The 13,609-nt window shown below is 35.2% G+C and overlaps 1 protein-coding gene across 5 annotated transcripts in view; it reads left to right on the top strand.

The window, feature by feature from the left end:
• ARHGAP29 (Rho GTPase activating protein 29) overlaps positions 1 to 13,609 on the top strand; it is a 59,967-nt gene that overhangs the window by 32,652 nt on the left and 13,706 nt on the right. For all 5 annotated transcript variants that reach the window (XM_081818827.1, XM_006738589.3, XM_081818828.1 and 2 more), the window contains 5 exons: positions 597 to 661; positions 1,085 to 1,195; positions 1,303 to 1,383; positions 1,595 to 1,783; positions 2,527 to 2,664. In XM_081818827.1, coding sequence (XP_081674953.1) covers positions 597 to 661; positions 1,085 to 1,195; positions 1,303 to 1,383; positions 1,595 to 1,783; positions 2,527 to 2,664 — 584 coding nt within the window. The remainder of the gene's footprint in view (positions 1 to 596; positions 662 to 1,084; positions 1,196 to 1,302; positions 1,384 to 1,594; positions 1,784 to 2,526; positions 2,665 to 13,609) is intronic.

Genomic DNA, 13,609 nt, shown 5'->3' with positions numbered 1-13,609 from the left:
CAATCAGATAATATGGTTAAAAGAAATAAAAGCAACAATAGGTGTATGAGCACCAGCCATGGTAACATCTTAATAGCTAGTATTTTCCCAGTGTTTTACAAAATACTTGTATTGACAAAATACTTTCATATCCTGTACCTCATTTAATCCTTACCAAAACCCTGGGAAGAAAGCAAGAAAAGAATTATTCCCATTTTACAGCTCGGGCAAGCAAGACTTGCCTAAGGTCGGATAGCAGATTTGCATAGGATTATATAGCACTAACTGGAAGAATATAGGATTTACCCAAATCCTGTGCTCTTTCTACAAAATTATTTGCTTTAAATAGGGACTGCCCATCAGAATCACCTGAATAACCTTATAAAAGGGCAATACACAGGCCTAGGTCCCATCTCCAAGAGAAGTGAGGCCAAGCATGTATATTTTGAAAGTTTCCTAGTTGGTTTCGATGAGCACTCTGGATAAGAATCACAGTATCATACGATGCAGACTAGTATGTGTGCTCACTCTTTAATTTGGGAATCACAAATAATTTTAGAATATGGAGGGGGAAAAGAAGTTAATTTACCTTCTGATGGTTTTTTTGACCTTTTCAGAATTGGAGTCCACTAGAAACATTGTCAAGTTGGCAGAGGCAACTAGAAGTAACATTGGAATGCAGGTAAGTGTTCAGTGACCTCCTAGGGTATTGGACAAAGAGGTTACCTAGATGACCTCATGATAGTGCCTTGTGAAGTCAGAAACTTGTATGCTAAATATAGGAAAGAAGTGAAATGCTGAACTTTTGGCTGGGCAAAATAAAGACCTTTTAAACTTAACGTGGAGACCCATTATGGAAAAAAACTAGGAAATTCACCATTTTATACAAATGTTGATTGTTTTGTTAGCCACTAGTCTTGCCTGCCTAGTTTTATAATTAATATTCTTCAGTACCTCCTCATATAGTCATCTTTATGACTAGTCATCTGTCTGCAGAAAATGCCTAAACTTAAAATTTCTCCCTCTGAAGAAGAATAGTTGGGGGGGATCTAGAACTCTAGTGCTATTTCCATTGGAAAATTTACTTTTCAATTTTAAATTCTAGGAGTTTATGCCACTGCAGTCTCTATTTGCCAGTGCTCTTCTTAATGATATAAAGAACAGTCACCTTTTACAACAGACAATTGCAGCACTCCAAGCCAACAAATTTGTGCAGGTAAAAATTTATGTGTATAATACACTTTTTTTTGTTGTTGTTAACAACAGCATACCTTTAGAAAACAGCTTTTTTTTTCTTTTCTTGTTTTGAAATACCCTTGACAGCCTCTACTTGGGAGGAAAAATGAAATGGAAAAACAAAGGAAAGAAATAAAAGAACTTTGGAAACAGGAACAAAATAAAATGGTGAGTATTATAATGGAGTTTCATCTACCTACTTGTGAACATCTGAAATCATCTGCAGTATGTAAGCATCCACCCTGGAAGATGCATACCTTACTCTATAGTTTTTCTAAAATGCTTGTTTTAACAATCTTGTTGAATATGCTAATGAAACTTATACATTAGGGTTTGTTTCTTATTCTGTATTTAATAGTCTTTTTTTTTTCCTGTATAGCTGGAAACAGAGACTGCTCTTAAAAAGGCAAAATTGTTATGCATGCAACGTCAAGATGAGTATGAAAAGGCAAAATCTTCCATGTTTCGTGCAGAAGAGGAGCATCTGTGCTCAAGTGGTGGATTAGTAAAAAATCTCAACAAGCAGCTAGAAAAAAAGCGAAGGCTGGAAGAGGAAGCTCTTCAGAAAGTAACCATCTTTGTTGTTAATTTGCAAGTTGAATTAGCAATAATCTGCTAAGGCTTCAGTTCTCAAATGTTAGCATGCATCAGGGTTGCCTGGAAGGCTTGTTAAAACAGGCTACTGGGCCCCACATCCAGAGTGTCTGATTCAGTAGCTCTAGGGTTGGCCCCAAACAACTTGCACTTCTAACAGGTTCCCAGGTGATGCTGCTGCTGGTGGTGATGGGGATCCACACTTTGAGAACCAGTATACTAAGAGATTTTTGCTTATCTTTTAAATCTTTGGTTTTGTTTCTGAAAAAGTATCTTAGAGAAGGCAGTAGTTTAATATTTTTTACTTCATTGTTCAGGAAGTTCACCTTTTAGGCAACTGGGTGTATATGTGTGCTAATTCTAGTACCTGATAGCAAAGCTAGGCTGGAGCTTTCTTTATATTGCTTATGAAATATAATTTGATGAATTCTGTAAGATTATATAGAAAATGGTGAATATAAATAGAAAAGGCTGTTAAATAGAAGTAGTCATTTATCTTGTAGACAGTATAGTATCCATTAAAGTCAAGTGCCTGAGTCACTGACCAGAGCAAATTTGTTATCTTTAGAAATATTCTATTTAAAACAGACTATTTCATACTTTTTATGCAAAAAGTCTTTTTAATTATTTCCATTGAGTTTTATTATAATAAGTACTTGTTTTAAAATATAAATTCTAGTGATCAGTGTTATTTTTTTTTCTGTGATATTCTTAAAGGTAGAAGAAGCAAATGAACTCTACAAAGTTTGTGTGACAAATGTTGAAGAGAGACGAAATGATCTAGAAAATACCAAAAGAGAAATTTTAACACAACTCCAGAAACTTGTTTTTCAGTGTGATCTTACCCTTAAAGCTGTAAGTATTTTGTTCAGTATTTTGAAGGCCGGGGCAAAAAAAGGTCTAAATATCTGCAGAAGGGAAGAGGGATGCTTGATGAGTCATGTGTCTTAAGGGATTTAATTTCTGAGATTAATGCAACATTTGGAGTTTGGAAATTGACTTTCAGCTTTTAATAGTGGTAAATGCTTTGAGTTACATTTTTTATCTGGTCCCTCACCTGGTGGATCGATGATTTGTCCAATTAAAATTGAAGTCTGAGAGTTTGAAATCGCCTCTAAGCCACTGTCTTTCTTGGCTTGGTTGACAAAATGGATTTGACTGTTGAAACTTCTTTCAGCACTATGAGATCGGTTCTTCAAAATTTGAGTAAACTAAATATTAAAATTAAACCCAGTGACTTATTAAAAAAAAAACAAAACACGGGCGTCTGGGTGGCTTAGTTGGTTAAGCTACTGCCTTCAGCTCAAGTCATGATCCTGGAGTCCCAGGACTGAGTCCCACATCGGGCTCCCCGCTCAGTGGGGAGTCTGCTTCTCCCTCTGACTCTCTCCCCTCTCATGCTCTCTCTCACTCTCTCTCTCTCAAATAAATAAATAAAATCTTAAAAAACAAAACAAAAACGCATCCTTCCCTCAAGGGTTTTCATTTGCCTCTTTAAAATGACTTTTATAAAAAGTTTATATATAAAATACCTTTTTTTGATGTACATTTCACAAGTTTTAACACATGTATAAATTTGTGTAACCACAATCAGGATTCAGAAGAATTCCATCACTCCAAAAAATTTTGTTCATGCTGCCCCTTTGTAGTCAAATTCTCTACCCACCCCTAAACCCCTGGCAAATATTGATATGTTCTCCGTCTTTATAGCTTGATCTTTTCCAGAGTGTCATATAAATGAAATCCTATAGTATGTGACTTGGGGACTGGCTTCTTTTACTCAGCATAATGTCTTTGAGATTCATCAATGTTATGCCTGTATCAATAGTTCGTTTCTTTTTATTGCTGAGTAGTATTCCATTATATGAATGTACCACAGTGTTTATCCATTCATCAGTTGGACATCTGTGTTGTTTCCAGTTTTTGGTGATTGTGAATATAGAGCTGCTATGAATATTTGTATACAAGTTTTTGCATGAATATAAGTTTTCATATTTCTAGGGTAAGCACCTAGGAGTGAGATTACTGGATGTTATGGTAAATGTCTGTTTAACTTTATAAGAAATTGCCAAATTGTTTTCCAGAATGGCCATAACATTTTCATTGTAACCAGTAATATATGAGTTCCGATTGTTCTGCATCCTTGACAATACTTGTTGGTTGTTGTTATATTTTAACTGTTCTAATATGTGTGTAGTGGTAGTTGTTTTAATTTGTGTTTCTGGAGTGACTAATGATATTGAGCATCTTTTCAAGGACTTATTTGCAGTCTCTATTTTGTCAATTTTTTTAAATTGATTTGTTTTCTTATTATTGAGCTTGCGTATTTTGTCTTCCAGTCTGAAACTTCTCTTTATTCTTTTAGCAGTTTGTTTCAGGGGAAAAAAGGTTATAATTTTGATGGAATCTAACTTATCAATTTCTTCTTTTATGTGTCATGCTTTTCATATTATAGCTAAGAGAGTTTCAGGGTCACAAAGACTTCTATGTTTTCTACTAAAAATTTTATAGTTTGACATTGATATATGATCTATTTTGACTTATTTTTTATATAAGGTGTGAAATATAGGTTGAGGTTTTTTGCATATAGATGTTGTGTTAAAATTATGCCTGTGGGATTTTAATTTATGGAGGTGACTGCATGCTGACATGGAGAGGTCAATGTTACTGAAAGGGTGAATTGCTTACTTATATTTCCCGAGAGAAGGGGACGTGCTGTGCCACGTTGGGCCACAGAAGTACCAGGTTTGGTGAAGCAGAGGCAGGAGTGAGGGGAAGGCTGAGTATAGAGCCTTTATTGGGGTTTCCAAGGGAAAGACAAGGTGGGGCAGGATAAGCAGTGTAGGATTGGCTAGTTTGATGGTCTCTAGTTACTTGGTACCTGGCCCTAGGATGATTCAGAGCAGGAGACAATAAGAACTTGGTGTGTGAGAATTAGATAATGAGGTTGTTTGGGTTGCATATGAAAGACATACCCCCCACTACTTCCCACCCCTGTGCTAAGAATTGGTTAGCCCTGGGAGGAGCAGACTCTCCCCAGCCGGCAAACTTTTTAAGATGTCAAAACATTACAAAATACGGAAAATAAAAAACATTATTAATACAGGTGTCCACTTGTTCCAGTACCATTTGTTGAAAACATTGTGCCATCTCCATTGATTTGTCTTTGCATCTTTGTCAAAAATCAATTGACCATATTTTTATAAAAGGTCAATTTCTAGATTCTCTATTCTGTTCCATGGATATATATATACCTGTCATTTGGCCCAAACTCTACTACTATGTTGATTACTGTTGTTTTATAGCAAGTCTTAAAATCAGGTAGGGCCACCTGGGTGGCTCAGTCATTAAGCGTCTGCCTTCGGCTCAGGTCATGATCCCAGGGTCCTGGGATCGAGCCCCACATCACGCTCTCTGCTCAGCAGGAAGCCTGCTTCTCCCTCTCCACCCCCCCTGCTTGTGTTCCCGCTCTTGCTGTGTCTCTCTCTGTCAAATAAGTAAATAAATTCTTTAAAAAAAATAAAATCAGGTAGTGTGAATCTTCAACTTTATTTTTTTTTTCAGAATTGTTTTGAGTATTTAAGATCCTTTGCCCATAAAAACATTGGAATCAGCTTGCAGTATCTACAAACAAATCCTGCTAACATTCTAATTGGATTGTGTTAAATCTTAGATCAGATGGGAAGAATTGACTATAATATGTAGCATCTTAACTATATAGAGAGAGTTGTTCAATCCATGAAGACAGTATGTCTCTCCATTTATTTAAATACATGATATTTTTTTAATCAGCATTTTGTAGTTTTCAACATAGAAGTCTTTCACGTGTTTTGTTAGATTTAAACCTCTGTATGTATGTATGTATTTGGGCAGCTATTGTGAATGTGACATACAAATAAATCAATAGATAAATATATACCGCATATAATTTATGTGTATGTATCTATGCACACACATTTCTTTAATTTCACATTTCAGTTGTTCATTGTTAGTATTTAGAAACACAAGTGATTTTTGTATGTTGATCTTGTATCTTGCAAACTTGCTAAAACTAAATAGTTCTGGAACTTTTTTTGTAGAATCATTGGGGTTTTCTACATAGAAAATTATGTTATCTACAAATAGGGACAGTTTTATTTCTTCCTTTCCAATCTGTATTCCTCTTATTTCTTTTTCTTTCTGCACTGGCTAGAGCTTCCAGTTCATTATTGAATAGGATTGGGTGAGAGAAGATATCCTCGTCCTATTCTGGACTATTTAAGGGCAAAGCACTTAGTCTTTCACTATTACATATGATGATAACTATAGGTTTTTTGATGATGCCCTTTATCAGGTAAGGAATTTCCCCTTTTTCTAGTTTGCTGACAGTTTTATGATGAAGATGTTGAATTTTTTTTTCCACTGCTGAGAATTTTGGGGTTGTTTGTTATTGCAGCATGAGCTAGCAAAACTGTCTGCTTATATTGAATATATATGTACATATATTCTTTATTCCTTTATATGTACCTTTACATACTATATACCATATCATGTGTACCTAAATATGATAGAGGAACATCTTTGAACAAATAATATATAAGTACAGTTAATGGGACTTAAGATGCAATTTTTGCTAATTAAATTATTATAAACGTTTGTAATTGTGTCTTTGCTTTTTTTAAAAAAAGATGTTAGATTTTATCAAATGATTTTTTCCACATCATTTGATTAATGTGATAATACAGTTTTTCTTTTGTAGTCTATTAATATGATGGATTACATTGATGTTTGAGTGCTGACCTAGTCTTGCATTCCTGGATAAGCTGCTTTTGGTTGTGATGCATTGTTACTTTTATATATTGCTGGATTCAATTTGCTAATATTTTGTTGAGTATTTTTTTCTTTTTCTTCTCTGTTAATAAAAGACATTGGTATGTTGTTATTGGTTTTTTGTTTTTTTTTCCTTATACTGTCTTTATCTAGTTTAGTATCAGGGTTATTCTGGCCTTATAAAATGAGTAGGGGGGTGTTCCTTCCTGTCAGTATTCTGGAAGAGATTGTGTAGAACTGATGTTATTTCTTCAGTTGTTTGATGGCGTTCCCTGGTGAAAGTATCTGGGCTTGGGGTTTTCATTTTTGGAAGATTTTTCACTATGTATTCAGTTTCTTTTGAGAATAAACCTATTCCAGTTAATTATTTCTTTTTGGGTGAATTTTGGTAGTTTGTGGCTTTCATGGAATCAGTCCCTTTTGTCCCAGTTGTCTAATTTATGTGCACAGAGTTGTTTATGGTTTTTCTTTACCGCTTCAGTGACTCAGTAGGCTGTAATAATATCCTCTCTTTCATTCCTGATGTTGGTAATTTGTACCTTCTCTCTTTCTCTCTCTGGTTAGTCTGGCTAGATAGAGGTTTATCAATTTTACTGACCTTTTCAAAGAAAAGCTTTTAATTTTCATTGGTTTCTCTATTGTTATTTTTAAAATTTAATTTCTGCTTGCTTTGGGTTTATTTTGCTTTTCTTTTTAGTTTCTTGATGGTGGAAGCTTAGATTGTTCATTGAGACCTCCCTGCTTTTGTAATATAAATATTTAATCTTTTAGATTTCTCTCTAAGCACTGCTTATCTAAATCCCACAAATTTTGAATTTTGTATTTCTATTCTTGTTCAATATAAAATATTTCCTAATTTCCCTTGAGACTTCATCTTTGACTTATGGATAGTATAGAAGCTGATTGTTTAATTTCCAAGTATTTGAGAATTTTCTGGATAAATTCCTGATACTGATTTCTAGTTTAATTCTGTTATGATGAGAGAAATGTTTTATCTAATTTCAATTTTCTTAGATTTGTTATGGTTTGTTTTATGATTCAGCATATGGTCTGTCATGGTGAATGTTCCATGCATATACTTTTCAAAATGTGTGTTCTGCTCTTGTTGGCTGGGGTATTTGGTAAATGTAAATGTCAATTGGTTATTGTTGGTTTATGGTGCTATTTATTTCTTCTATATCCTTGACTTACTTTTTACTTCTATCAGTTACAGAGAAATGAGGGTTGTTTTTTTTTTAAGTTTTTATTTAAATTCCAGTTAATCAGCATACAGTGTAATATCAGTTTCAGGTGTACAATATAGTGATTCAACACTTTCATACAACACCCAGTGCTCATCACAACAAGCACGCTCCTTAATCCCACTCACCTATTTAACCCACCCCCTACCCACTTCCCCTCTGGTAACCAGTTTATTCAGAGAAAGGAGTTTTGAAGTCTTCAATATACTGTATATTTTTAGTTCTATCAGTTTTTGCTTTATGAATTTTGAAACTCAGTTGCTTGTGCATTAGTAATTGTTACATATTCTTGGTGAATTAATCCTTTTATTTTTATGAAATGTCTCTTTTTATCCTGGTAATTTTTATTGCTTTTAGTCTTCATTTAATACTGATGTAGCTGTTTCAGTTTTCTTTCAATTATTTTTATCATGGTATGGTATATCTTTTTCCATTCTTCTACTTTGAGTTTTATCATTATATTTAAAGTGAAATCGGAGGGGGAGACGAACCATGAGAGACTATGGACTCTGAGAAACAAACTGAGGGTTCTAGAGGGGAGGAGGCTGGGGGGATGGGTTAGCCTGGTGATGGGTATTAAAGAGGGCACGTACTGCATGGAACGCTGGGTGTTATACGCAAACAATGAATCATGGATCACTACATCAAAAACTTATGTAATGTATGGTGATTAACATAACATAATTTAAAAAAGAGAAAAAAAGTGAATTACTTACATAGCATATAGTTCAGTCTTGATTTTTTAAAAAAATCGGTTTTGGGGGCACCTGGGTGGCTCAGTTGGTTGGGCAACTGCCTTCAGCTCAGGTCATGATCCTGGAGTCCTGGGATTGAGTCCCACGTTGGGCTCCTGGCTCAGCGGGGAGTCTGTTTCTCCCTCTGACCCTCTCCCCTCTCATGCTCTCTCTCACTCTAAAAAAAAAAAAAAAAAACTGTTTTGATAATCTATCTTTTAAGTGAAATATTTGGACAGTTTATATTTAATGCAAATGTATGTTCAGATTTAGGCCTACTTTTCTCTTTTCCTGTTTGTACCTTATGTTTTCTTCATTTGTTTCCCTTTTGCTGCCTTATATTGGATAAATTGATAATTTTTTAGAATTACATATAATTTATATTACAGATTTAATTTAATCTATTTTATTTACGTATTAGAGTTATATTTTAATTTATCTAAAATGCTTATTTGCATTTTATTATCTACATTTTAATTTACTGAGCTTTTGACTATATCTCTTTTTACAGTTTTTTTTTTTTTCTTTTTAATGGTTGCACTAGGGCTGTATTATTAAAAACTTTTTACTGGCCTATTTAAAACTAACATTTTACCCCTTCAAGTGGAATGTAGAAACCACATAGTCCCACCATATAAGTCCCTTTTACTTGTTTTGGGTTGTAATTGATATGTGTATGTTACATCTATATACTTTGAAAACCTCACCAGACAATCTTACAATTTTTGCTTTCAGAAGTCACATATTTTAGAGAAGAGAAGTCATCTTTTTTAATTACCTAGATATTTACCATTTGTTTCTACTCTTCCATTTCTAGGGTTCTTTCCCTTTGATATCATTTCTCTCTTTTCTGAAGAACTTCCTTTAGCATTTCTGTTGTAGCAGGTCTTCTGGTGGTGAATTCTGTATTTCATCTGAGAATGTTTTTATTTCATCTTTATTCCTGAAGGACATTTTCATTTGATAAAGAGTTTAGTTCTTTCCTTTCAACACTTTAAAAATGTCCTTCCACTGCCTTCTGGCCTCTGTGTTTCTAATGAGAAATCCATAGTCATTTGAATTACTGCTTTCTCAGTGTGGAATGTGTTGGAGGTTTTTTTTTTGTTTTTTGCTTGCAAGATTTTTTTTCTTTGTCTTTGGTTTTCAACATTTTGATTACCGTTTATTTGGGTGTGAATTTTCTTGAATTTATTCTGTTTGGGGTTCCCTGAGCTTCTTAAATCTGCAGGTTTGACTTTTATTATATTTGAGAAGTTTTCAGCTATTGTTTCTTCAAAATTTTTTTTGTAGCACTCTGTCCTCTTCCTCTAAGACTCCAGTGACTCAAATTTTAGACCTTTGTTTTTATTCTATGGGTTTGAGGGGGGTGTTTTTTTTTTCTCTCCCTAATCTTTTCTCTTGGTGGTTGTTCTGCTGATCTATCTTCAGGTTCACTGACTCTTTCCTTTGTTATCTCTATTTTCCTATACAGTCAAAACAGTAAATTTTTTTGTTTGGGATATTTTATTTTCCAGTTTCTTTTTTATATCTTCCATTTCTGTGCTGTGACTTCAGTCTTACCATGTTTTAAGATTATTTGCCCTTATGTATTTAAACCGTCATAATAGGGCGCCTGGGTGGCTCAGTTGGTTGGGCGACTGCCTTCAGCTCAGATCATGATCCTGGAGTCCCGGGATCGAGTCCCGCATCGGGCTTCCTGCTCAGCGGGGAGTCTGCTTCTCCCTCTCCCGCTCCCCCCTCTCGTGCTCACTCTCTCTTTCACTCTCTGTCTCAAATAAATAAATAAAATCTTTTAAATAAATAAATAAATAAACCGTCATAATAGCTGCTTTAAAGTCTATATCTGATAATCCAAATAGGTGGGTCATCTCAGGGTTAGTGTGTTTATTGTCTTTTCTCTTGCGTGTTGATGAGATTTCCTGGTCCTTCATGTAACAAGTATTTTGGATGATATTCTGGACTTCTCAGTATTACTTTATGTGACTCATGGTCATCTTTCTAACCTATATTGAATGTTGATTTTTTAAATTTTGGGCAGACATTTGATCTAGTTAGGTTCACTCTACAGCTCCTAAGGAATCCCTTCCAAGTCTTCTAGTTGTGAAACTTAGTCAACCTACTCTGCTGCTATTGAGGGCCAAGTAGGGAAAGGATAAAGACAAAAACCAAGTAGGGAGTTCAGACCCCTCACTCTTCAGATCCAGTTTATCTGCTTCTAGAGAAGAATTCCCCTCAAAGTTGTAGATGTCTGTTCAGTGGCTACTGCTGTTGGTGCCAGAGCACCACATCTCAGCGCTTGGGACTTGCTTGGGGGCTGGGGGGGACAAGAGAAAACAGACAGACAAAAGAAACCCGTGGGTTTTCCTGCACTCTTTCAATCACATGTCTTTGAACAGGAGTTCAGTATTGGCTGGGAAACAGTAGCAAAAGAAATAACAGGAAGCATACCTCTAGATTGCTCATACCTTGATTTGTTGTTTCTTTCCACAATCTGCCTGCTACCATTTACTTTTCAGAATTCTCAGAAAGTTAAGAATTCAGTGGGAAACTGAAACTATTTCCATTTGAATCAGAAACTCTCCATACAATGTTCCTGAGTATTTAAAATTGTATCTCATTCGTTTACCAAATTCCAATTAATGTGTGATTAATTTAGAGAGCCAATTTTAGCAAAGTGATTTAAAAGAATTATAAAAATCCCAGGATTCGAAATTACATTATGAGTTACGTAAGCCAACCTTTACACTCGACAAATCCTTTTCACCTCAGACAGTAGCTCATGATAACTAAGATTGAGTATGTACCTGCCAGTGTATAAAGTTCTTTGCCTACATTAACTCATGTAAATCTCACACAATCCCATTAGGTAAATATAACTGTTTTTAGCTCCATCTTACTGGTAAAGAAACTAAAGTTTAGAGAACCTTTCTTCTCAAAATGTGGTTCTTGGGCCCGTCACATTCTCATTACATTGGGAGCCTATGAGGAATGCAGAATCTTGGGTTTCAACTCAGACTTTTGGAATCAGAATCTGCATTTCGAACAAGAATCCCACACATGATTCATTTGCACATTAACTTTTTATGAAGCATTTGCTTAGAGAAGTTACAAATAACTTGATCAAGGTCACCTAGCATGTAAATTGTAAAGCTAGGTTAGAACTTGGTTGAATGACTTCAGAACCTGTGCACTTAAATACTATGCTGTCTTGCTGAATGATTATTTAGCCTGGGTGTGACAACTCCAAAATTAATGTAATTTTTATATTGAGCTAAAAGAAAATCCGTTTTCGGGACGCCTGGGTGGCTCAGTCGTTAAGCGTCTGCCTTCCGCTCAGGTCATGATCCCAGGGTCCTGGGATCGAGCCCAGCACCTGGCTTCCTGCTCAGTGGGAAGCCTGCTTCTCCCTCCCCCACTCCCCCTGCTTGTGTTCCCTCTCTCACTGTGTCTCTCTCTGTCAAATAAATAAATAAAATCTTTAAAAAAAAAAAAAAAAAGAAAATCCGTTTTCTTGTGGACCTTTCAAGTTATACCATACTGCTATAATCCCTCTTCTACAAAATAGCACTTTAAATATTTAAAGGTAATTGTTATCTTCCTTTCTTGAATGCTTTTTCCAGACTACACACCCCCAAATCTGATTTTTTTTTATTTTCACTCTAGGACATATCACATACGTGATTGCAGAGAAAACAAAATTATTTGAGATACAAAGATTCTAGACACTCAGGTTCTCTCACTATCTTAGGGAAGATAAACAAATCACATTTATATCCTAGCAAAATTTTAAGTTATATCATGGACATCAAGGATCACTTCTGAATATCTAAAATTGTCTTGAATTATGAAGTATTGGAGGGTAGGGGATAAAGATCATAATTACATTACTGAGTGGAAGAAGAAATGACCAGGCCAGTCACTAAAGACCTAACCAAATCAATGGGCTTTGAAGAATGGAAAGAATTAGAAGAAGAGTTTTTTGTTTTATTTTAAAGTACATTCAAGGAAAATTTATCTTTAAAGTAATACAGGATAGAGAATTATACTGAACCAAATTTATTTTAGATTATTGCTGATTTATATGAAAGAAACTTTCCCCATTATTTGAAATTAAAATTCCATTTGAACAGCTATCATAAATATTTGCATAGGGCGCCTGGGTGGCTCAGTTGGTTAGGCAACTGCCTTCGGCTCAGGTCATGATCCTGGAGTCCCGGGATCGAGTCCCGCCTCGGGCTCCCTGCTCAGCTAGGAGCCTGCTTCTCCCTCTGACCCTCCCCCCTCTCATGTACTCTCTCTCATTCTCGCTCTCTCAAATAAATAAATAAAATTTAAAAAAAAAAAAAGAGATAAATATTTGCACGAATCCATGTGCCGGTGGAGGAACTAAAAATTTGCTGTAGGTGATGAAAGCTTGGGCATAGAGTTGGAAGTCCTGTGTGCTCGAGTGAGCAGTCCCAGAAAATGAACAGAATTATAGTATGATCTTGGCTAATAACACTTTTTATTACTATACATTTGGTCATTTCCCCTTTGTGAGGCACTTCAGTCACTGTGCTCTCAGATAGAGACCTAGAAGAAAAGTCTAAGTTCCTGACTCAGGGAGCAGATTGAGGCACAAAAAAATCTAGAGGCAGGATGATTTTTGAGGTACCTGTGAGCCACCTCAGTTAAGATGCCCAGCAAGTCCTGCAGCATCTGCCCCATGGGGGTTCACTCTTTAGTGTTTCTATTAGGTAAGTGAGAAGGCTGAATAATTTGGGGAAAACAGATTTTAAGATTGGGCTACCCATATATATTACTGCTTAAGTCTTTATTATTAATAAATACCCAGAAACAAATATTCAGCAGATGAATTGATTATGCCAGTATATTCATTTGGCTTTTTAAATTATTGGTGTTTTTAACTAGACTCATAAAGCTTATTAAAAATTATAAAAAATGGACAGTTACCTTTAGGATCAAGAGAGTAAGTTCAGTTTACCATTAACTGGTGAATTTTTTCATCAGAGCCAG

This window comes from Leptonychotes weddellii, chromosome 4, assembly GCF_054177405.1.
Source record: "Leptonychotes weddellii isolate Sample4059 chromosome 4, ASM5417740v2, whole genome shotgun sequence".
Classification (NCBI taxonomy): domain Eukaryota; kingdom Metazoa; phylum Chordata; class Mammalia; order Carnivora; family Phocidae; genus Leptonychotes; species Leptonychotes weddellii.
The sequence above is the reverse complement of the archived record's forward strand: the minus strand, read 5'-3'. Positions and strand labels throughout refer to the sequence as shown.